A 22,140-nucleotide genomic window follows, 5' to 3' on the forward strand; every position below is an offset into this window, starting at 1 on the left:
AGTCGACTTCCTCTGTGTGTAGGGGAATTGTGCACCATGAACATTGTAGCCGTCAGTGACGTGTTGATTGTAGGACCACTTTGACACTGTGGTTTCACAGTGTCAAAGTGTAGCACCCTGTAAAACCCCGAGGACGAAAGATGATGTCAACACAAAAGTGACAAAAACAAACTGGTAACTGTAACTCATTCTTACAGCAGTATGAACACACAGCGTGTCCTGGCCACACGGATGGACCGCCTACTGAACTGATGTCTACTATAAGAATTAAGTTTCACTTAATTCATTCTATTCCACAATTTCACATCACACTTTAAAAGTACTTCAGAACAGTGGTCCCCTGAAAAGTGACCACTCAACATACATGAGGTGACACATTTTAATAATGACCCAGTAAATAAAAAATAAAGCTTTGCCAAAGGTTTCAAGAAGGAAGATTTCTATGTTCTGTTTCTATCCCTCCATTTTGGGGGTTTTCCTGCTCCATTCTTTTTTGTCACTTCTGCTTTATTCGTGTGATCAGAAATCCCTTCATTTTCAATTTCATTGTCTCTATTAAAAAGCTTCCAAACCAGTTTGTTGTGATGCCATCATTCTGCATTTAAGACTGTCTTTTTTTTTTCTTCTCCACCCCCAGCAGCCACTAGACTTTGGGAACCTCTCTATGAACAGACACTTCCATCGGGAACTTTGGTGACACTTCTGATCTGATTCTAAATTATTCACTTTTGCTCTTCACTTCCTCATGATATCCACTGAATGAAACGTTGGGGACAAACACGGTCATGTTGTAGGTTGTAGCTGACACTTCACTGTGGCCGCTCTGATGAAGTCAGCCCAGTCAAAACCATGACTTTTTCAGTTTCAGTTTAAATAAGATGATCTCTAAACTCCTTTACATCCGAGCCAAAGTTTGTACTTGGAGGTAGATAAATCCAAACTAATAGCTTGGATTGCTATTGGACCGTGTTTGCCCCGTAATGTGATCAGCTCTGTATCCAATTGAGTTTAAATGCTGTGACGAAGCCCTGCCAGGTGTCATGCTGCAGCGGAACGCCTTGTGACAAACCACGGTTACACTACAACAATTCAAGCGTGGGATCATGACCCACATCCTACGATTCCAACGGCCTGAAATTTACTGAAAGTTAACATTCACAGTATTTTATTTGTAAACAACGCGATCACATATGTACACAACATTTCATATATCACATGTTTAAGAGTATAAAAATGAAAGTTCTGTTGGGAAGTGGCTCTATTTCACATGGCAAAAGTACACGAGTAGACGTTTGGCATTTTATCTTGACGTTAATTCAAGCAAACATTCATCAAAAGTCACAGCTCCTTGCGTCAGCAGCAGCTCCACACCTCTTTCTCTTGTCTTTTCTTGTTGCAGACTTTAAATGAGCCACCGTACGCAGGGGGGTTTGCCAACGACGGCTTCTTTTGTCTCTTCAGCCTGGCGCCGACGGCGGAGACGATGTCCTCCACTTTGTCCTGCTGATAGTGCACCTCTCCGTCACACTGTCGTCCATCCGTGTGTTTCTTTGGTGGTTTTTTGGCGGACGTCTCGAAAAACGTCATGCCGTGAGCTTTGGCGAAGCTCAGCGCGCGCTCCTGGCTCACCTGGCTGTCAGTCCTGCTCGGGTCACGGAGGTCACTCTTATTCCCCACCAAGAACCTGGACGGAGGAGAGGAAGTGACGAAAGACGTTACGTTCATGGCACGTCGAGGGATTCAGAAAACGTTCAGTGCAACTGAAACTAAAGCTCTGCGGCATCACCTGGGTACTTCCTGTCCCGGGCAGTTTTGCCGGCACTCTTCTACCCAGGCAGCCAGGCCGCGGAAGCTTGCGGGGCTGGTGACGTCATAAACAAAGAGCACCGCGTGGAGGTTACGGTAGTAGTGCTGCACCATGGACTTCCGAAAGCGCTCCTGTCCCGCCGTGTCCCACAGCTGGAGCTGAGCGTGAGGAAGGGAAGCAAAAGACAAAAGGGTTGATTTTCAACGGCTGGCACTGAGGAAAAGGTGGCAGGACTGCAAGTACGATAAAGAGGAAGCAAATGAAAACGGACTGCACACAGAGGAAAAGAAATCATGTGTTGAAATAGCTAGAACGAGGCACGCGCGCACACACACACAAAGTAACATGCACAAAGACACAGGATGACTCATCTCTGAGGGGGAACAAAGAGAAAGGATAAACAAGTCGATCTGATCAGTAGAAAGTCGGATATCTCGTCGAGCTCATTTCCTTGAATAAAAGCGAGCATGTGACTCTACCATAAAAATAACAAACGCATAAAAACAAAAATCACAACACTCCCTGACCTTTCAAACTACTTATAATGAACTTACAAGGACTTTATTTGAGCGCGTACTCTTGTCTTCAGACCTGTTAGACTAAAGACTTAAACTTTTCCTGATTTGATAGATGAGGATATTGGAGAAGGTTTTGTTCTCAGAGCTGATGTTAGAAGCAGGAAAGTGGACAAGTGGAAGGAGACTTTAACAAGGACCACATTGGTCTGGACAACTGAGTCACAGCATCTGCAGCTCTAGTGGGGTGTTCCTGGTCTGCAGAGGTCAGTTCTTATCAAAAGTGGTCCAAGGAAGAAAAAAGTGTTTAACCAGCCGAGGCTTGTTGTTGCATCTACTACCTCTTATCCTCACTGGGGTCTCGAGGGTTTCTGAAGCCTATCCCAGCTGTCATCAGGCAAGAGGCGGGGTACACCCTGGACAGGTCGTCAGTCTATCATAGGGCTCATACTGACAGACAAACAACCATTCACACTCACACCAAGGGTCAATTTAGAACCACCAATTAATATAATAAGATGTCTTTGGAGGGTTGGACGAAACCCACGCAGATACAGGAAGAACATGCAAACTCCACCCAGAAAGACCCAGAGCTCCTCGCTGGGAGGCACCAGTGCCAACCACAGAGACACTGCGCCGCCCACAACAGAACTCAAAAAGCTGACAAAGTTAGCGCTGGTTCCGATAAAAAGATGTCAGGACACACAGCGGATTGCAGCTTGTTTTGTTTGGGGCTGAGTAGCTGCAGACCAATAGGGTGTCATTGCTGACCACTGATGAAAGATCCTCCAATGAGCCTGTGAGCATCGGAACTGGACCACAGAGAAATGGAAGAAGGCGGCCTGGTCTGGTGTATCAGGTTTTCTACATCACGTAGAGGGGCTGGATACATGTGTGCACCACTGAGGAACACGTGGCACTAAGATGCATCATGAAGGGAAGGGTAACCCGGTGGAGACAGTGCGATGCTTTTGGTAATGTTGTGCTGGTTAACCTTGGCATGTACCACCTCGCACTGTTACGGATCATGTGCATCCTGTCACTGCACTCTGTCACCAAACAGGAATGGTTCAGGAATTCTAAGATCTCAGTCCAATCCAGCATCCGTGGGATGTGCTGAACAAACGAGTCAGATAACTCTTGTGATTTAAATGTTCTGCTACTGACATCTTGGTTCAAGATACCACAGCACATCTCGAGGGGTCAGGGGCTTGTTGGTGACAGAAAGAGGCCACAGTCGTTATTAATTCAAGCACCATTTTTAACAGCTTTCATCCCCAACTCATCTTTTAGTTCTTGGTTCCTGTGCAACGACCATAAAGTTGAATCTAAACGGATCCCCCTGTGGTTAGAAAGAAACCCTCAGTCACCTCTGACAGACACTTCCTCTGTCATGTGGTCATTTCAAAACACCCAGGAAACAGCCGAGGCCAACTAAGAGCCACAGATATCGTATAGAACACAGGCACTCAGACCAAGTCATTATCATATGAATATTGTGTTTATTGTGTTTATTGGGATCCCCATTAGCTGCTGTCCAGCTAATCTTCCTGGGGTCCACACATAAAATAAAACAGTAAAAAACAGAAATAAAACAATGACAACAACAAAACCACAACTTTTTGTGAAACCATAAATAAATCTTCCTGTGCATAAAATCTGACCCGGATTAAAATCCTCTCTGTGGCTCCGAGTCCACTAAAGATCTGTGATTTATGTCCACAAACACAAGCTGTTCATTTTTTTTTTTTTTTTTTTTTTTTTTTTAGCCATCCAGAGAATCTCCAGTCATTCAGTCAGAGACAATCGGCTATGTGTTATTTCAGCAGAGTAGGCCTCACATAACAGAGCTGCCAGGAATATTTAGAGATAGCAGGGGAGATTTATGAGAAAATAAACCCTGACAAGTAATGACATACTTCTTTAAAAGCGAGAAAGAGTGTGCTTTCCCACGTGGAAATGGTGGTTTTTATTTTGCTGATCAGACTGATTATTCAGCTAAACTCACACACTGCTAAATGAAATCATTGGGAAACCCCGGCGTCTTAAGCACCGAATTCGTGCCTTTGTGTTTATGCATTGCTTTTCAAGTTATGCTTGAACTTACCTTAATTCTTTCTCCATCAATATCAAGCACTCTCTCGCGGAAGTCCACCCCGATGGTGGCCTCCACTCTGCTGGGGAACTCTCCGGCGCACAGTCGGTGCGTGAGGCAGGTCTTCCCCACCCCGGAGTCTCCAATCACAAGCACCTTAAATGTGCGACAGCGGCTTAGCAGCAGCGAGGACACGCTCCCCAGAGAGCTGGAAAACTCGAGGGATGACTCCATTTACTCGGCGTTAACGGTAAAAAAAATAATAATAATAATAAAATAAATAAAGTGCAAAATTAAAAAAAAAAAAAAGTACAGAGAGATCTGCGCTTGGTTTCACCGCCTTTCACTGGAACCACTCGACTTCTGTAGATGACTCCGTGTAACCTCTCCTCTCCCGAGCGCAGACGAGAGTGGGTGTGAAATGAGGTGGAGAGGGAGGCCGTGGCGTTTCCCTGTCTGCTTTCATTTGACAGTGTGGTCATGATTTGAGACTGAGGGTGGAGAGATCATCATATTCGCATTATCATATTAGTTTCGAGGCACACAAAGGATGGATGCATTCCTGCGCAAATATTTTAGCCTCGAGTAATTTGTCAAAAACACATTTATTTCAAATATTTTATAATGCGTACAGATGTTCAGGAGTTGGGTGGATCCGCAGGTGTCTGCCGTATTTTTCTGTTGATGACTGATGTCAGACCCCCCAAATACTTTTAGCATAAAGAAACAACTTTACAGACATGGCAACAAATCATACAGGGATCCACCAAATACTCAGGAACACGGCAGCTCTCTCATCAGAGAAGAGGCTCGATGACGCCTCCTGGTGGTAAATCTACTCCGGTGTTCCTCCGTTTTCTTGTCCTTCTCTTTGACATAATCTCCACCTTGTGGATCTATCTACACCCTTCAGCATTTTGGTTTGTCTATGGGTTTCCTAACATGAACAGGTTGCTTCAGGTCCACCACTTTTCTATTGGTTTAAGGTCAGGACTTATTATGAAACATTATATTTTGTAGAATGACTTGTGTTCTCAGGCTCATTGTCTTGCTGCATGTCCCAGGGGTCTCTTTAGGTTGTGAGCTCATGAACAGATTATTCACTGATATAATTTAGGATTTACTCATCCATCCATCCATCCAGGGTATGATGGCAAGCCGTCTCAAAAAACAGACCCAAACAAGGACATTACCATCTCCATGTTTCACAGATGGGATGAGGACCTGATGCTGGAGTGCAGTGTTGTTTACCCTCCAGACCAAGTCAGACCAGGTTTGGTTTCATTTGTTCACAAAACATTTTCCTATTTTTTTTTTAACCTGTCCACATAATGTTTAGGAAACTGCGGATGGGCAGAATGTTTATATTTTTTAGAGAGTGGCTTTGTCCTTGCTGCTCTAACATGTACATCATGGGTGCTCAGTCTTGTCCTGATGGTGGATTCATGAACATAAACAACTGTGAAGTCACCCTGGATTTCTTTGTGAACTTTCAGACTATTGAAAACAATGAATGACACTTGAGTCTCATTACACTGAGTGGAAACACTCCATCTAATCTCTGAAGTGCACCAGTTCCTCCTGCAGCAAAGCACAGCATGATGCTGCCACCCCTGTGCCTCACAGTTGCGATGGTGTCCTGTGGCGTCCAGGCCGCCCCCCTTTTCCTCTCAACATTAACAATATGGGTGTATTGTGACCTCATAATCACAATAACACAGTAATCTTAACTGAATCTGCTATGGTGCAATTCTGATTCACTAAAACCTGCAACTATACCTTCATCCTCAAACCCATTATTACACAAACCTTTCAAGCTGCATGAGTGGTGGGTACTGTACGAAATTACAACGTTTCAAATTGCTGTGAAGGAGTTTGTGTCAAGAGATGGAACGATATTACAGGTAATGATATAGATCTGATGCAGCCACAGACGCTGAGGCCACTTTTCAAAGTAGTGATCTAGAAGAGAGAAGCCAGTTCTGCTCAACAGAATTAATTTACACCTAAAGAACCACTTCATACTAGACAACGCATGAGAACAAGTGACCTTTAACCTCAACTCAAAATCAGATTTGCTTTACCTTTATATGAAGTGAACCTTTCCGAGGACCATGGGTGGTTTGGTAACCTAAACCCAATTGCATTAAGTTGACTTGAACCGTGGCAGCTCACTCTATTGAAGGAAATTATACAAATGTCAACGCTTTTTTTTTTCCCCATTTGGTTTTAATACAAAAATCCAGAGATATCATACATCGCCATCTCAGATTTCATCTTTCACATTAGAACCCAAATTAGAGGAAAAAGGGGAAGAAAAGAGATCATTGAAAAAAAAATAAAATAAAAGGGGAACAGAAGAAATAAAATTGCTTAAAGATGCCTGTACGATAACTCGCCTTGTAACACTTTGACGCCTGTCACCCGGGCAACGGGCTTTGATGCTGATTTCTGACCTTTTGAGGTTTCCGTTAGCAGAATAGAAGGTCGGTCTGCAGTAAGATGTACTAGAGGCTTGTTTCCACTTTGAATGATGAGAGTCCCTGTCCATGCAGATTTTAACAGTAACAAAAGCAACGAAACAAGCCACTCTGCCTGAAGGCTCATACTCAACCAGCTCTAGAAATTATTACATAAAGAGTTTTATTGGTCCATTGTGGACAGGAAGGTGTCTATGGTATTGCTTAGATCTATCCATCTCTCTCAGAGCTATGTAAAAAAGTTAGCAGTGTATTTGAGATGGAGCACAACACATCACCTTTACAGTTTTTAATTCTGTGCTACAGTGTGCTCCATATGAACAGGATTATGTTATTCCCATGTTGAGCCAGAAACTGTGAGGGAAGCACATTCTGATCAGGAAACTGTTCACGTGTGAGGCCGCTGTCTCGGCGTCCGCTCTGGTTTCAGGCCCTCCACACACAGTCCACCCCAATGTACATCAGCAGTAAACTGGAGCGAGTGTCACTGAAGATACACCTGTGGATGCTGCTGGATGTCCTCGGTCGCTCTTCCTGCTCAGCTTCCTACAGAGCTGTCAGATCAGATCCACTCTCCTCAGTCTCCCGGCCCCAAGTGACAGATGTGTCAAATTTGCTTTTCTTTTAAAATAAGGGGAACACAGTATGTGATAGACATATGTCGGAGTAGAACTCAGTCGAACTTGAGTAGGTCCTGCCACCTCAGAGAAATGCAGCAGTCTTTGTCCGTCCGTCACAGTTTCTCCTGACAGTTTGCCAATTAGTTTCATATTCAGCATTGTCTGCCGTTTAAAAAAAAAAAAAAAAAACAACAACAAAAAATTAAAATGGCCGTTCTGTTATCTTCCTCTTTTCCCCCCTCTTTCTCACAAATATACACACACATGCCCACACACAAACACACAGGCCCTTAACACACACACACACAGTCCTGATTTTCACCCATGTGGGAGAGAGCCAAGCCAAGCCAGGTCAGATCCAATTAAGCTGAGCCCAAGGACGAAACACCAAATTTCGCTTCCCGTTGTCTGGCTCTACAAAATGGCTGCCAGGCGTACCACAAGGCTCCGTGCTCGGCCCAATTCCTTTTCGCATCCGCTGTTGTTCTGTCACGCTCACATCTCATTGGCTAGCTCCTCCGTTTCTGTGGAAACGTCTCCGTTGGCGAGCTTGGTGTTCTCCTCGTAACCAGGGGGCCTGAAAGCTAACGTGTAGGGGTAAAGCTTGTGACACTCTGCACGGTACGACTCCGCTTGTTCCTTACAGTCGCCCAGGATGCCGCTACGAAGACACTCCAGGACTTCGGTGCAAATCTGTCCATGAGAAGAGGCAAAATAAGAAGATATAAAGCAAAACTAATAATTAAAATAATAATAATTAATAAGACTAATAAAATAAAAATATAGCCTAAACACAGGCATGCAGACTGGACCATCTGCTTAAAGGCAGGCTATGTCATTTTTACTCCATTCATTATTCATTACAATTAATTCTTATCAAAGTGTCAGACGTCATGTTGTGAGCATGGTAGAACAGATCACATCGGAGGCATTCAATTGTTTTCTAAAGTGACAGTTTTCTGTCTCATCTGTTTATTATTCTTGTATCATTATATTTTAAGTTAATATTGTAATAATATTGTTTATAATTCTATTCAATGTCCTCTCCCAGGTAATCCAGGCTCCAGTTATGCCGTGACTACACACCTGTATGGTTCTGTTGGTCAGAGACTCATCCAGCGCAGTGGCCAGTTCTGCTGCTTTCGTTTCCGTTGACGAGTCCAGATACACCATCATCTTAGCAGCTGCAGGTAAAGAGAAAGATTGAGTCCGACAGAAAATGTGTTTTAATGATTCTATGTTTGTGTGGAGAAAAAAAATAAATAAAATTATTAAATCATTGTAAATTATTGTTAAAATTTGGATATCAGGTTCAGGATGGGAAAAGGGTCAGAGTGTAGCTGTAATTATTGTTATTGAGGACTGGGAATACATTCTGTCACTGAGTGCCTTCGAGTGTGGACGTGCCAGGCATTTTGTTCCAAAATTTCTCCACATACAATAATTTTACTTGTTTGGCTGTCTGTCATCTTTAGCAACTTCCCTAAAACACCAAACCACAACCAAAAAACAAACACCTTGTGTTACAGTCCAAACTTCCCTGACACAACTACTGCTTTTTTTAGACACTCTGCATGTTGTTACTTGAACTTTTTGCCAAAGTATTCGTTCTTGTCCTGGCATCATCATTTGTGTGTGTGCGTGAGCCAAAAAGACTCACCAGCCAATCGGTGTGGTATGGAGTTGGAGTGCTTGGTGAGGTAGGCCTGGTTGAAGCTCTTGGCGTTGCTGTCTCCAAACAGCCGGGAGATCTCCTGCTTCAGCACCGTCCTGACCACCTCTGGCAAATCCTTGCTCTCTGAAACTGAAATGAGAGAGTAGAAAAAGATGAGGTCAGTTTGTGGTGGAGGCAGAAGACGAGCAGGATCCACCTCTCTTCATGAGGATCATGAAGAGAGGTGGATTCGTTAGGTGCGACAGCATCATACCTCCTTTAAAGAAGCGCACTAGACACTGGTGTAGCCATGGGTGGTCTGGATCAATGGCCAACGCTCTTTTCACCGACTGGAGCATCAACAGATATTTTTCTGAAAGGAGAGCACAGGTTGTGAGTTTGTGAAGTAGAAAAAATGGCTATGCGTCATGAGTGCGTTGTAATGGATTGTGTGCTTCCCAACCTTTCCTGAAGTAGATCTCAAAGGCCAGAAGGTGTGTGTCGATTTTGTCTTTGACCAGATGTTTGAGAGGCATCAGGAACTTGACAGCTTCTTCCAGTGGATTTTCTACCTGGAAACGGAGGACAAAACACTTCACATGATGCTTCTATTTTTGTGACTTGTCCGACCTGCTTGCTTCATGGTTCCCTCATACTAACCTTGACCAGTTTGTCAGGAATGAGCTCCTCTTTGGGCCCCCCGATCTCCTCGTCGTCATCCTCCTTCTTCTTCTTCTGGTTCTTCAGCAGCTTCTCCTTCTCTGCGTTCTTCTTCTCTTCCTCCAGCTGAGCCTTCTTCTGGGCCCTTCGCTGTTTGTTCCTCAGCTTCTTAAGCTCTTTGTCCGAGAGGTTAGCTGGAGAAGACCGGGCAGAAGTGTGGTGTTACTTACTACTTAACTAAACTACTAAATTCCTCTGATCAAAAGATCATTTGGATCACTACATAACTGAGGGACTTTTGAAGTCTGTGGGATATATCTTGCATACATTTTTATTAAAAGTAAAAAAAAGTTTTTTAATGTTCATTATGTCTTTACAAATCCATAATTATTTATTATTGAAACAATCAGTTATTAATAAAAACTGACTAAATATCACAACGAATCCAATCAATAACTGTCCGTCTGTCAACTAGTAACCTTCTAATTAGCTAAACAACAATAAAATTCATTCAAAATTTGTTCTTCTTGTTGAGATAATCATGACAGATATTTCTTTTTTGGCAATATATCAAATTTTTATATGGAAAATAACAAATTGTTTCTGTGTCCAAGAAATCATTTTCAACTAAGATACACATCACATTCCACTTCTCAAGGAAATGTGTTAAACCCAAATCACATGACCTGCTCCAAGGTATGTTCCTTCTCCTCGTCCCTAGTTAGTCAATATAAAGCAGTGTGTGAGTCAAGTGTGAATTTATCGCAAGTCAACAGTGTTACTACGATATATTTATGAATAACTTTCAATTTATGTGGCAATTGGCTATAGGCAGCCACGTTGATTTTAGGCCTGAACAACCAAAATGTCAATTATGTTAAACTCTAAAAGTCCCACGATTATATACTGACCCAATATTATAAGGAAAGCTTAGAAATGTGCGCGATTGGACAACTCAGTGAAACAAAGGATACTCAAGTTCTTCGATGTTGAACACAGACATTCATCTTCACTCTGCCTCACTCACCAGTATCAGCCTGCAGTTCTTTGCTATCGTCAGTCAGGGGATTGTTGTGGAGGCTCAGGTAGATCTGGATGGCCGTGATGGCAGCCTTGTAGTAGAAGGGATGCATCCGGAGAACATCCTCTAGCTTCAGTAGGTCCACGTAAGAGCGCAGCGTCATCTTCCTCATGCAGTAGGTGTGGAAATCGAACTGGTCGTCCGTGATCTCCACAAAATGCTGATGACAGGAATGAGATTTGAATACACAAGTTTCATTCAAACACAGAGTGTAACTCCTGACAGTTGAAACTCACCCTTTCTATCTCGTGGCACTTCTTGAGAGCCTCTCCGAGCTTGTTCATGGATTTGTAGGCGAGTGCACACTCGGTCTGAAACCACATGCACTGCATCTCGTTCAGGTTCTCCACTGCAGATGCTCCTTCCTGAACAAACACAGGGACACAGACACATGAGAACAGTGAATAATAAAGATGGAACACGATAAATTATTATGGCTACAAATTGTTTAGTGTTGTCACTGGTCTGGAACTATTGAAGCCTGGAATAATTAAATGGATTGACATGCACCTTCCGAGAAATGTAACACGCACACAGACTGCAACAGCTGTTATTGATCCAAAATGTATTTCTTCATCCACATCGCTCAGTGTCTAGACAAGCACAGAAAATTCTCCCTCATTCTGCTCCAAACAAACCATCTACTCAGACGTCTTCTCTCTTTTCTGTTGTAGTAAACGTCACTGTTTTTCAGTAGGTTGCTTACAAACCAGAGATCTGATAGTTTGATCCAAAGCGTCTTTGAGCAGCACATCGATCCCTGGTGATGTGAATGTGAATGTGCCTGCAGGCTGTTTTCATATAATCATTTACTACCCATCTTCAGGACAGTAACATAGACCACATGGGCCACATCATGTTGTTCTAATGCTCTGCTGACAGATTTAACAGCCATTACATCCCAGATTTTGCTTTGACATTTTAAAAGGTTCTCCTCGGCCTGTCAGCTGCCAGTGTGCAAACACAAGTGCGTGCAGTTTTTCTCACCCGTGTGAACTTGGAGCACATTTCCTCTGCCTCCTTGATCATGCCCGCCTTCAGCATGTACTTGGCACACTTGGAGTTGATGAATCTGTCGGCAGTGTCCAGAGCCTGGGCCTCATCCATCCACTGGGCAGCCTCTTTGATGTTCCCAGCATGCTGCAGGAAAAGAAAAGGTCAACGCTCGACACGCCAGCCCAGTAATGATGCTCTTCTCATTGTGTAAACAGCTGGACAAATGTGTGGCATGTGTGGCTACCTTGTAAATCTTTGCCTTGATAAGGAAGAGTTCGATGAGTGTAGGCGTGCTCTCGATGGCTGCGTTGATGTATTCTAGAGCCAGTGGGTGCTGGTCGATCATGTCGAAGTGCTGCGCTAGGAAGTACTGCACCCAGAGCAACGTGGTCGGAGGCTCCTCTTTACCGTCATCTGTGGCAGTTCAAGCACATACTTTCGTTAGACTGTCAACAGGTTTAAACTTTTTACTACGACTACAATACGAAACTCACCATTCTGGCTGAACATCCTACAGCTTTTTAATGAGGTTTCGTAGCCGACCACCAGCTCCTCTATTATTGCCACCTGCAAAGAGAAAGAAGATCATCATCTGGAGCATGGACTTTCCATTTTTGAGGGAGTATCCGATATACGAAAAACCATTCCCTCATTTTGACCTCACTTTTTCCAGCGTATTACGCAAGATGGTTCAAAGTGTCATTAAGATTTAGATCCGCAAGCTGACATCTCTAGCGGCAGTGCTGTCACCTTTTCTTTGTCGTTGTACAGCGATTTGAGTGTGGTGAAGACAGGCGGGCAGCCCTTGCTGAAGTTCATCCTCAGGTACCTGTCCAGACAATCCCTGAATTTCTCACCTGCAGAGAAACGGGGAACAGATCATAAGGAGGCAACATTCAAGCTAGAAAAGTATTCTGAAAAAAAAAAAATAAAGGAATTGGATGGAGGGTTTCCCATGTTTGAGTTAAGATGATACATATTATTGGACATACCAGAGAGGAAGTTGAGGGGCAGTCGACGAGGAACCAGTCCTTTGGGAAACTTCTCCCAAGCGTCTTCGTAGATCTTTTGTCTCTCCTCTACGCTGCCTGAAAGATATAAGAATTTACTACTATACCGCTGTAGCCACTATAACAAATCTGGATAGTTTCGTAGTGATTGTGGTGAAGGTGGTGTTTCGTCTAATAGAAAGAGCCCGGTGTCGTACTTGGTTTTAGGGCGTTCTCGAGGCCGTGGTAGTAGGACCAGTTCTCTGGGTTCCTCTCTTGCAGACGTCGGTAAACTTCTGTCGCCTCATCGAGACGCTCCAACTTCAACAGTAACTCTCCTTTAAAATCAAATCAAGTGAAATGGAGACGAGTCAGAAGATCAAACATAGTGAATAAAATTAAAAGACATTTTAATAATGCAGCTCAAACATGATCACATATACATTAGTAAAATCGAGACTCCAATATATATATGTTTTAATCATCCATCCATTCCTTCATTCATTGTCGTCCGCCTGTCCAACATGTCCCTCTCCCCTGCAAGGCATGCCAGTTTTCCCTGGGGACCCCTGGGTGTTCCCACTCCAGCTGAGATACATAATCCCTCCAGCAAATTCTGGACCTACCCTGTAAACCCCCCTAAGGGAGTTGCCCTTTCAATGCCAAGAAGCAGCAGCTCTACTCCGAGCTCCCTACGGACGTCCCAACCCCTCTAAGCTCTCATTTGCAGCTGCTTTTTCCACAAAGTCATTCTTTCAGTCACTAACCAGCTGGGCTGGGACATAAATCGACAACTACAGCACCTGTACTACCGCAGCCCGTGTACCAAAGTGCAGACCCACCTCGTGTCTCCTCCACTGCCAGCTTGTCACAAATCTGCTTCTCATAGTTGGTTAGATGGTCGAGGGCCTTCTTGTGCAGACCTGCTTCTCTCAAGACCTGGTTCTGGTACAGCAGCAGCTCGCTGTACTCGTAGTCCACTTTGTCTGGAGACGTCTGAAAACAACACACAGAGCACAGGCACATGTGCGCTTCATTAACATTTTGCACAGGCTCCTGGAGTTGCTGGGTGGACGTCTGTGTCTGCGCTGTTCAGGAAACACTGAATCACTCTTTGTGTAAATGTATGGGCTTTTGCCGAGTCACACCAGTTTGTTGTGCTACACAGATGGCACAAAGGCAGGAAGCAGACTGGTCTTATCAGAAGTGAGCCAGAGAGAAAGACATTAAGCCACGTTGGTTAGGAACCAATACAGAGACAAAACTCTTCTATTATATTTCCAGCAGAATTCGTCAGCAAATCTCCACAGTGACTGACGTTGTGGTTCATGTAAACCCGTGTATCAGATCAAATTATTTCACGTTGCATCCATGTAAACATGAGGTCAAAGACGTGTTGTCCATGTTTAGGTAACAACTGTGTCTAACCTGTTGTGTTTTCCTGAACTCCTCGATGATCTTTGCTGCCATCTCGTAGTCTTCCAGGAGGTGGTAGGCGATGGCATAGCCGATCCAGGAGGCCCGCTGGGCCGGACGCAGCTGCAGGAGCTGGTACCGCGTCTCCTACAGAACAGAATGTGAACATATGTTTATTCAGGTCCAATAACAATAATAATAATAAAAAAATGATGTTCTCAGTTTAGTGTTTATCTGTGCCGTGTAAAGTTTTTAAAACTTGATGTATGGTTGCGGCGATACACCAGGACACAGTGAAGGGATGCTTGGAAGGACAAGGCAGAGAAAATAATTTCTGCTGACTCATGGAACGGACGCCAGGAAGCTGCGAGCTCGCTCAGGGAGAACTAAAATAAACCCCTGATACACTTTGACTCAGAGCCCACCCCTGTCCTCACACACCCACAATTTTAATCCTTTCAACCAGTCTTTTATCTCTTCATTTTTATTGTATTTATAAATAAGCATCTAAATCCCAGGCTGTGTCCCAGGAGAGCTGTTCTACATAGTGAAGACCGACTTCAACCTGATAACCGCCTGCTGATTCTTTTGGTCCTCTCCAAATCGGAGACACACTGCGTCCTGGACGAGGCGAGGCGACAGATGGGACTGTGTGTATTCAGGAAAGTTCATTGCCCACAAAGTATCTGAGGTCTGCTGTGTTTTCATGTATGAGAGTTCACACATTTCTAAAAATCTGGTTCCCACAACGGTTACAAAGCCCAAGTGGTGACTGAGTGAATAGATCATTAACACAACCCGCCGATTTTTCATCACAACTACTATTTAGCATGGCATGCCCCGATCAAGTGTTTTTAACCCTCCGATCCAATACTTAGCATTCAGCCGTTCAAAGTCTTGATACGATATTAAATAAGCAACATTTCCAGAGTCCCTCCATCAGTCCTCACCCTGTAGCCCTCCAGGTCTCTCATCTGGATCTGCAGGAGGGACAAGTCTCGAAGGATCTGCAGGTTGTCTTTGTCCCACTTCAGAGCGTTGCGGTAACACTTGATGGCCTCGTCGTACTTCTTATCCGAGCGCTGCAGTAAGCCGTATACATGCCAACCTGTGACGCAGGTGTAGTTAAGGGACATACACAGCTTCTCTGTATAATCTCATCCGTTTATTTATTTATTTTTTATAAATAGTACTTAAGGGCATTCAGTGGGGAGCGGCAAAACCCAAGAAACCTCTTTAAGTAAGTGATTTGACTTAACTTAATCATCCCTCTGTGTTAATGCTTAATGCTTCTTTGTGCAAGTTGCCACTTGCTGTATTTACCCACACACTGTATGTGTGTACGCTGTATTTATTTCACCTATAATCAGAATAAAAATGCCAGATGCATCACTTCAATCAGAATAAGGAGTTTTCAATCAGATTAAGATGGATGGAGTAAAAACTTTGATAATCCAAAGTATTTGCTCCCACTAACCATATTAGCACTTGATCTGTTTCTTCATGGCTGGAATAAATCTATTCTTTAGCCCTCACTTATCTTATTCTTTTTATAGTATAAGACAAGAAAAACTAAATAAACTTATTAACTCTCACAACAGCTTTACATAAGATAACATTCATTAAATATATATGATTGTCTCTATATCTCCCTATGCTGCTGTATACAGAGTGTATTTCACTCTACATACAGCAACAAACCCAAGATAAGGAGCGACTGGAGCTCCTAAGAAGATAGCAGCGCGTCTGCTCAGAGATACTGTGTGGTGACTTTAGGCAGGACTGAGGCTGACATCGCCATTATCTGCTGGAAATGAGCACAGATTTGAGTCGGGCCCAGGAGTCAGAGAAAGAGAGCGTTAGAGAGAGGATGTGCTGACGGTGCTCCACAGAGACAAGAGCTCTTTTACACACAAAAAGTCACATCTCAAGGTCCTGTTACATCACACACAAATACTCAACCACAAGCCACAGAGACAGTGCTGAATGTGACAACAGCTCTTGGTGAACTGCGTGGTGTCATGTTTAAGGATACAGACATGGCTCTTTAGGTCGTTGCGCAGGCCTCTTCTAACCAGGTCGTAGGCCTCCTCCTTCTTCCCTAGACAGTTCAGGGTCAGGCCCTTCATTGCCAGGGTCTCTGCAGCAAGAAAATGAAACAGTAGACAGTGAGGAATGCATCCAATGAAACGATGACATTTTCCACACATCTGCACTTTAGCTGCTTACCTCCATGCTCAGCAAACTTGGGGTTGGACAAGATTTGTTTGCAGAACTTGAGCCCATTTCTGTACTGTTTGTGTTCGTAACAGCGCTGTCAAAAGGAAGAAAAGAGATCTCACATTAGAATGAACACAGAAGATATTTTCATTCATTTTTCATGTAAGAACTCATCCTGAACTTTGAATTTGCCCCAGTTCTTAATTGGTTCAACTTAGCAGGATCTACTGATAAACCCCTTCTTGCCTCATGGGCCTTACTGAGACCTTGTTTAAAAATGCGTTCTCTGTGATTCGATCGCAACTCACACCACCTTCAGACCTTCAGAAGTGGTCTGAGACTTGATCACTCAAATGCACCGTGGGCGTGCTCACGCTTGTGCCGTATGTAGCCAGTGATGCCGGTTGTGATCAGACTGCTCGAAGCAGACGTTAATACAATGTCTAAACAAGAGCTTTATTTCCTCTTCTGTGACTCACAGTGGTGAACAATACCAACGTCTTTAGGTTCCAGCCTTCTGCTGAGTGCACGAGGGAAAAAAAAAAAAAACAATGAACAAACTCTGCACTTAAAAGCTGTGGTCACAGATTCAGTGAGGGACTGAGGGACTTATTAAAACCCTCTGCTACAAAAACTGGAGCTGAAAAAATTACCACTTCTTTGCCCTAAAGTTATATTTTAGTATTCAGTTGCTCAACAGTAAACCACCTATGTTCTTCAGCTGATTTAGTGGAGTGAGTGTGTGTGTGTGTGTGTGTGTGTGTGTGTGAGGGAAGAGTTAAGCTGGCAGATGGCTTGTTGATGTCCCACCGTCAGCTTTGGTAATGGTGAGAAAAAAAAGGATGACGTCAGCTTCACATATGGGTGCCTCGGCCTGTTATGAAATTAAGTAATTCACTGTTGAACTCAGTGGAGAATTACACTGCTAGCTGAGGCATACAGCTGGAAGAGAGAAGAAAAAGGCTGTGCCACTTCATGTTCATACTGTACTCTACCTGAACTCATGACTGAACAGTATTAAGGCCAAGAGAGACACTAAATTGCACATGCTGCTGCAGAAAAAAAGAAATGTATGGTTGTGAATGTGCCGTCTGTTCAGGGGCAAAAATGGCTAATGGGGAATAATTTGGCTACACGTTAAGTGAAACCAGCCTTTATATGTGCATCATGGCCTAAACATTATTCACCATGTAACACAAGACACAGCTACACACACAGGTCTCTGCTTTATCGTGGGTATTCAATAACTTATTGTCCAACAAAGCCTGAACTCCTGCTTTCTGTGCACAGAAACCTAGTACATGCCTACCAGTGAAACTATATTGGTACTGGAAAGGCGACAGAGAAAAGATGGCATACAACATGAGCCAGAGTGAATTTCACAGTGTGTAGTTGGAGAAAAAAATGCCAAAAATGCATTAGGCTTCCCATGGCAGACTAAAGTGGGGGATTAAACACCGAGCGGCTCGTTCCAGTAAACTTACAGTACAGTCAAAGTGCTGCTACGTAACTTTCAAACCATTATTTAAGTTAGAGTCCCTATTCCCAATGTTTTACAAGTAGTTTTACTGTTGCTTTAAATGACACACGTCAATACGACATGAGCCGGTTCATGACAAGTTACTCTCCAAGTATAGAGGTGCTATATTTTAGCAGTTTAACACCAACACCACCAGCTGTGCTTATCCAGCATGTCGAAGCAGCGGCTCTAAGCTGCAGGGCTCCCTGTGAGGAGCTTTAAGTGCCCACGTTTAGATTAAGGGAAAACATTTCAAGCTTGTCTCCAAGAGCTGATGCCACACTCACAGCATGGTGGGAGGAAGGCACTGATGAGGAAGATTCTTGTGGTTGTAACTCACAGGTGTTTACATAATTGGTGACTTTTCACTCAGTGCTTGGGCGTTGATCTAACCTTTACCAGAGAGAAGTTTTTTTATTCCATATTCATAAGCATTTTGTCTAATCCCTATAAATTAATCATGCACATCTGAGCCGCGAGGACAAAGGAAACATTTGTAATCTCACTAAACAATAGTTTAGCCTGGTGCTTTGTGCCACACTAGCCCAAACATATAGACAGTCTACTCCTACAATGAGGAGGAGCTCTACTGAACCTGTCACGGCTAAGCTGTTCGCTCAACAAGACACACAAGAAGCTCCTGGGGTGGACGTGCTGCTACATGTATTGGTTATATTAAAGAAAATACCTTCAGTTCAGTTTAAGCCCAGTTCTTACATCCCATTACCTTTGTGTCACAGTTTATACCTGTAGAAAGGAGTTGCAACAGCGCCTAGAAATGGAAGTTACTACGGCACTGTACGTGCAACAAATGGCACACATGTTTGAATGAATATCAAATTTCCGCATGACTTTTTTTTATTTTACCCATTTATCTGTAATAGTTTTGTTATTTGTTAATGCAGCTTAGAGAGAGAACTTAGAGGAGGCTAATGCACTCTGATAATTCAAGTGCAAGATGATATCTTCCATTCACTGACACTACTGTAATCAAGTACTAATAAAAAACGCTGTTTGATTGAGAACAACTCTCAATCTAAAGAGGGGGTGTGAGCTGCTCCTGACTAAAACCAGAGGTAAACCGTTTCCAGTCTCATTTCACATGCAAACTTACAGAAAGGTTAACAGCCTGAACACTGTTCTGGGTTTTCCCAGTCAAATCAAACACCATCGATAGCCAAGAAATGATATCACAGTTATTCTTAACTCACCGTTTACCTTACTTCATAACAGTGCTATAAGTGTACACAAAGTGAAAACAAACAGCAGACTGCAGTAATACTAAGGGGCGCATGCAATTAAACACGTTGGTATCAAATATACTGATGAGGAGTATATTTTATAGGTTTCCTACATTGTCATCACAGAAAAAAATTACACCTCACAAACGTAATAATCTAATTTTAGGTCTTTTCTACTACAAATTCTACATGTTGCATAGGAACTTAGTGGGAGGATAATCTTGGATGCAGCATATTTAACTATATAGTCACATTACGTTTTGAGGAAAAACAACACGCCCTCTGAGGCACGCAGCAAACACTGGCTCTCTAAATGTTTCAAGATCAGGTGCAGGTCACAGGTCTGTTTTCGCTGCCAGAAGTGCAGCGACCGAATGCCAACTTCTGCCAATGTTCACATAAACATACACTCAGTCCCAGTGGAGCGCTGGCCTTTCCTTTCAACACTGATGTTTATCTGAACAAGCTTGTGACGCTGAAGCGGTCAATGGCCACAGCTCTACACAATTAGTGGAAAGTATGTTCCTAGATACCCATGCAGGGATGTTTATCAATAAACAATGCACATGGCAGGGAGAAGTGGAGAGAACTTTTTAACAGGTAGAAAAGTGTGTGGACAAATATGACTTCATGAAATCCGCTCCTGCTCGCAGCTCCTCTGCCCCACATAAAAGTGAATGTGCAGATAAAAGAGCGGGGTGGTGGTGGACAGATGCAAACACGGGAGAAAAGGATGGACGGATAGATGGATGAATAACTGGCTACCAGGCCTGAGGCAGCTGCATATTTGCTGACACAATACCACCGACACTTTCTCAACTTCCTCTCGTTGTCACACATGCAGACTCTTGGTTTGGGCTAATATAACACATGCCCAAAAAAGCCATGTGTGCAGGTCGAGCTCCTGGCATGGATCTACACTCTTGTATAAATCAAGTTAACCCAGGAGGCTAGTGTTGGCCGATTAAGTCGCGGCAAGCGGCGGGTTAGCATGGCACACGTCTGACGATATAAGTGTTGCTTTAAAAACACAGAGGTTGCATTCGGCTAAGAAGAAAATAAATGCCACAGCCTGCATAACCCGTAGAGTAAGTCTAAGATAGCTTAGCAGCTCACACGTACGGCTTTTCTACCGGCTAACAGGTTAGCATCCTAGCGCTGTCTCTCTGTGTGTTGTGTCTGTCGCAACCAAGCGGGTAACTCTTGCTATTTAGCCCGACGTACTTATTAGCAGCACCGTGTTTTAATTGTAATACTATTAAAACGTTTGGCAAAAAGAACAACAAAGCACGAGGAGCCATTTTGCCTTTACGTTATAGTGACAGCGCATATCGGGGCCGGGCTAGCTGACCCATTCAATGATGCCATTTTGCTAACATGCTAATGCTAACACGCTAATGCTAACATGCTAAAGTGACAGCCAAGAGAGCCGCGGATGGAGGCTCTAAAGTCGGCAGCTGTCCGGGGCTATGCCGGTGCAGCTCTTTATCATCCAACTCACCAAAATCCTCTTGAAGAGAGCGTTCTCTTTTGGCGGCAAAGTAACTGTCGGCATTGTTACAGTTGGGATCAGTTTCCCCTTCGACCTCAGCACATGTAGCTAAAGTTAGCCCCGGTAGTCCAGACGAGTAGAGTGGAGTGGTTGAGTGGTGGTGGTGATGGTACTACTCCTGGCTCGGCTGCCTCAGCCACTCCGCTCGATTGCTCCGTTTTCTTTCTTCAGCCACTTCCTCCTCCTCGTGGGTGACGGAAGATCCGACACCTTTCAAAATGGCGGCCGAGGCGTTCATCCTGTGCACTGTTGTGGTACATACGATTAAGGGATTATTATTATTATTATTATTATTATTATTATTATTATTATTATTATTATTATTATTATTATTATTGTCATTATTATTATTGTAATAGTAGTAATAATAGCAATTACTATTATTATCATTTCAGTTATAGATTCGTATTTCCAAACTGAAAATCTTGAATGTACAAATGTGTAGGGGGCATTTAAGTTTAGATTAAATGGAGCATCATAAGAAAACAGCGTTGTATTGTAAGTACATGACCAAGTCACATGAAATAGCTCATGTGACATCAAATTTCATCGAACATGAAGTGCACCCTCATGAAAAAAGGTATAGAGTATATTCATACAGAAATAGACACCACCAAAAAAAAAAAAAAAAAAAAAGGATCAAAACAAAACAAAATCCTCCAACTGAGTATCTGTTTGATACAGACCCTGGTCATGTGAGTTTCAGGTGGGCACCACTTGCAGATATTCCTAATAATATGCTAAATGTCTACGTACTTCAAACTAAAAAAAAAAAAAAAAAGAAAGAAAGAAAATCCGTGTTATTGGATCAGTATGTGACAAATAAGACATTTTTCTGTCAACAACACAATGCCACAAGCAGATGCAACAATGTTTGTACACAACTGATGTTTATTGGACGCTTAAAAAGCAGACTGTCGTTTTACTACAAATTGGGCTAATTAATGAAGTTGTGTAGTAGCGTATATCCCATTAGAGCCACTAGAGGGTGCCATTTTGATAGAAAAGAGGGGAACCTTGATCTCGATCAGACAATTTGGTGTTTGTTTGCCAGTAAACTACTACTCTAAAGTGGAGGGAGTAATTGAACAAGCTGTGTGTATATTTACAGGATGCATGTGCATGTCTGGTTACTTCCATTTAAATAACTCAGTAGAACAGAAAGATAATTGGTTTCAAACAAAAAGTAATTAAGTGTGTGTGTGTGTGTGTGTGCGCGTGCGCGTGCGTGTGTGTGTGAGAGAGAGAGAAGGGAGGTGTTTTATTCATGGCGTGAGACAGCTTAAACCTTGCAT

General features: G+C 43.3%; 2 protein-coding genes across 2 annotated transcripts; both read right to left on the reverse strand.

Annotated features, from left to right (window-relative positions):
• Positions 1-1,148: 1,148 nt before the first annotated feature.
• Positions 1,149-4,854, reverse strand: LOC125004103 (ras-related protein Rab-33B-like). Its single transcript, XM_047578471.1, has 3 exons — positions 4,430-4,854; positions 1,787-1,965; positions 1,149-1,684 (listed from the first exon to the last, which is right to left on the reverse strand). The coding sequence occupies exons 1-3, from the start codon at positions 4,649-4,651 to the stop codon at positions 1,354-1,356; spliced, it is 732 nt and encodes a 243-aa protein (XP_047434427.1). The 5' UTR covers positions 4,652-4,854; the 3' UTR covers positions 1,149-1,353.
• Positions 4,855-6,617: 1,763 nt separating this feature from the next.
• On the reverse strand, positions 6,618-21,066 carry LOC125004102 (N-alpha-acetyltransferase 15, NatA auxiliary subunit-like). Its single transcript, XM_047578470.1, has 20 exons — positions 20,795-21,066; positions 16,543-16,627; positions 16,349-16,453; positions 15,264-15,421; positions 14,326-14,460; positions 13,740-13,893; positions 13,116-13,235; positions 12,901-12,996; positions 12,659-12,765; positions 12,403-12,475; positions 12,153-12,322; positions 11,900-12,052; positions 11,149-11,277; positions 10,859-11,072; positions 9,832-10,025; positions 9,635-9,743; positions 9,446-9,544; positions 9,178-9,321; positions 8,604-8,701; positions 6,618-8,210 (listed from the first exon to the last, which is right to left on the reverse strand). The coding sequence occupies exons 1-20, from the start codon at positions 20,846-20,848 to the stop codon at positions 8,013-8,015; spliced, it is 2,595 nt and encodes an 864-aa protein (XP_047434426.1). The 5' UTR covers positions 20,849-21,066; the 3' UTR covers positions 6,618-8,012.
• Positions 21,067-22,140: the final 1,074 nt, after the last annotated feature.

This window comes from Mugil cephalus, chromosome 2 (assembly GCF_022458985.1).
Source record: "Mugil cephalus isolate CIBA_MC_2020 chromosome 2, CIBA_Mcephalus_1.1, whole genome shotgun sequence".
Lineage (NCBI taxonomy): Eukaryota > Metazoa > Chordata > Actinopteri > Mugiliformes > Mugilidae > Mugil > Mugil cephalus.

Bases quoted from the DNA above. Each gene is read 5' to 3' on its own strand.
- LOC125004103 (XM_047578471.1), bottom strand. From the start codon at position 4,651: ATGGAGTCATCCCTCGAGTTTTCCAGCTCTCTGGGGAGCGTGTCCTCG. The intron at 1,966-4,429 runs GTAAGTTCAAGC...CCTCACGCTCAG, and splicing joins TTGATGGAGAAAGAATTAAG to CTCCAGCTGTGGGACACGGC. The intron at 1,685-1,786 runs GTGATGCCGCAG...TCCTCCGTCCAG, and splicing joins CCGGGACAGGAAGTACCCAG to GTTCTTGGTGGGGAATAAGA.
- LOC125004102 (XM_047578470.1), bottom strand. From the start codon at position 20,848: ATGCCGACAGTTACTTTGCCGCCAAAAGAGAACGCTCTCTTCAAGAGG. The intron at 12,053-12,152 runs GTAGCCACACAT...CTTTTCCTGCAG, and splicing joins TCAAGGCAAAGATTTACAAG to CATGCTGGGAACATCAAAGA. The intron at 11,073-11,148 runs GTGAGTTTCAAC...TCCTGTCATCAG, and splicing joins AGTGCCACGAGATAGAAAGG to CATTTTGTGGAGATCACGGA.